This window comes from Urocampus carinirostris, chromosome 20 (assembly GCF_059441175.1).
Source record: "Urocampus carinirostris isolate Australia breed hairy pipefish chromosome 20, RoL_Ucar_1.0, whole genome shotgun sequence".
Lineage (NCBI taxonomy): Eukaryota > Metazoa > Chordata > Actinopteri > Syngnathiformes > Syngnathidae > Urocampus > Urocampus carinirostris.
The window spans coordinates 12,168,144-12,169,637 of NC_142368.1; the positions used below are offsets into that span (position 1 = coordinate 12,168,144).

Consider the following 1,494-nt stretch of genomic DNA (forward strand, 5'->3'; position numbering starts at 1 on the left):
TTAGACAAGTCACAGTCCGGAGTGTCAGGACGTCCTGAAGTTTATCGGCCAATGGTGCGGCGGCCTCCCTGCATCTGGATTCTCCTTCCACTAACACCTGACGAAGGTTTTCAAGGATTCCATTCATTATTGCGTATTTTCTGTCATCTACCATCAATTCCGGACTACAAGCGCACCTGATTAAAAGCTACATGCGCAAATTTCAGGTACAGGACTGACTCAAATTTAGAAACTCGTACAATCACAGCAGCATGTCTACAGGCAACTGGTCTTAAGCTCTCCCATCCCTTGCGCACATGACAAACTGATAGAGAGAACAGCAAGTATTGCTTCTAGTACATAAACATCATTACCTGTAAATTCTTCAAATCTTTCTAAAATGATCCTGTTTTTCTCCCTGGTTAGTGACTTGTGTCAGAATGTCACTTTGTCATGAATGCCAGGCGGTTGTGATTGTATGGGCTTCTGAATTTTAGCCGGTAGAGTACTTCTAGTTTTGTTTTAAGTTTTTATCGCACTGCTGCATATGTTAATTAATGTAATTCATATTGCGTTAGTTGATTTAGACTGACGGATGCGGACACGGTCCGAAAACAAGTGTTTTGATAGTGGCACAATGTGTTACTTTTCTGTACTAGACATTTCCCCGCTGATTCTGCCAAGATCGCGCTCTTTCTCCATAGGGACATTGGAAATCTTGTTTATATATTCGAGCGCATCACTAATTAGAAGACAAGGCTTTTGGCTACAGAAGGGAGTCATAGTTTCTCCCACAACCATGTCACAATGTGTTGCTTTTCTTTACTAGACATTACCCCGCTGATTTCTCAAATTGAACAAAATGGATGTGATGTCATTTTTTATGGCGTTTTCAGCCTGCAACTTGAAATCCAATCAGGCTTGTACGGAAACAAAGTTGTGTTTCTTCCTTAAACTTGTGCATGCGACTTTTCATCTGGCGATCTGGAATTCACTTTACTTTTTATCGAAAAGCAACAATGTATCGTATTTATTCTCTCCGCAGGATTGCGAGCACGGAACATCAGCAACCTCATTTCAACCCTAGTAACTCTAAAAGGACACTAAGTTCATGTCTCAGACTGAGTTTATTTATTATACTTGCTACCGGTGTTGATTATTTTTGTAGGGTGTGTTTTTGGGTCAAGTGTCTCATATAAATGACCTTATTTTGTTTACCCACAGTGAGTCTGTTCGTTTTTTTAATGTTCTCAACTGAACGGTCCGACCACAGAACTTGACTCTTCTGAGTTTTTTTAACAAAGGTGCGTTTACTTCATCGAGAACTACTTGGGATAATATGCCCTACATCAGGGGTGTCAAACTCATAGAACAAACATTCTGTCGGGGGGCCGGACGAGTAGATTAACGAGAAAAGAAAAAGAGAGATAAAGAAATAAGAGAAAGAGGGAGGTAAAAGGAGAGAGGGCGGGACAAAGAAAGAAAAAAAGGGACAGAGGGAGAGAGCGTGAGAAA

The 1,494-nt window shown here is 40.9% G+C and overlaps 1 protein-coding gene across 2 annotated transcripts in view; it reads left to right on the forward strand.

The window, feature by feature from the left end:
- Positions 1–1,202, forward strand: part of ift172 (intraflagellar transport 172) — an 82,779-nt gene extending 81,577 nt beyond the window's left edge. The window contains exons 48-49 of one of the 2 annotated variants that reach the window (XM_088324993.1): positions 5–106; positions 1,025–1,202. In XM_088324993.1, the coding sequence (XP_088181119.1) occupies positions 5–94 (90 nt within the window). In that variant the 3' untranslated portion in view covers positions 95–106; positions 1,025–1,202. Of the gene's footprint in view, positions 1–4 lie in introns of both variants that reach the window. The other variant, XM_088324992.1, reaches the window with a different exon arrangement.
- Positions 1,203–1,494: the final 292 nt, after the last annotated feature.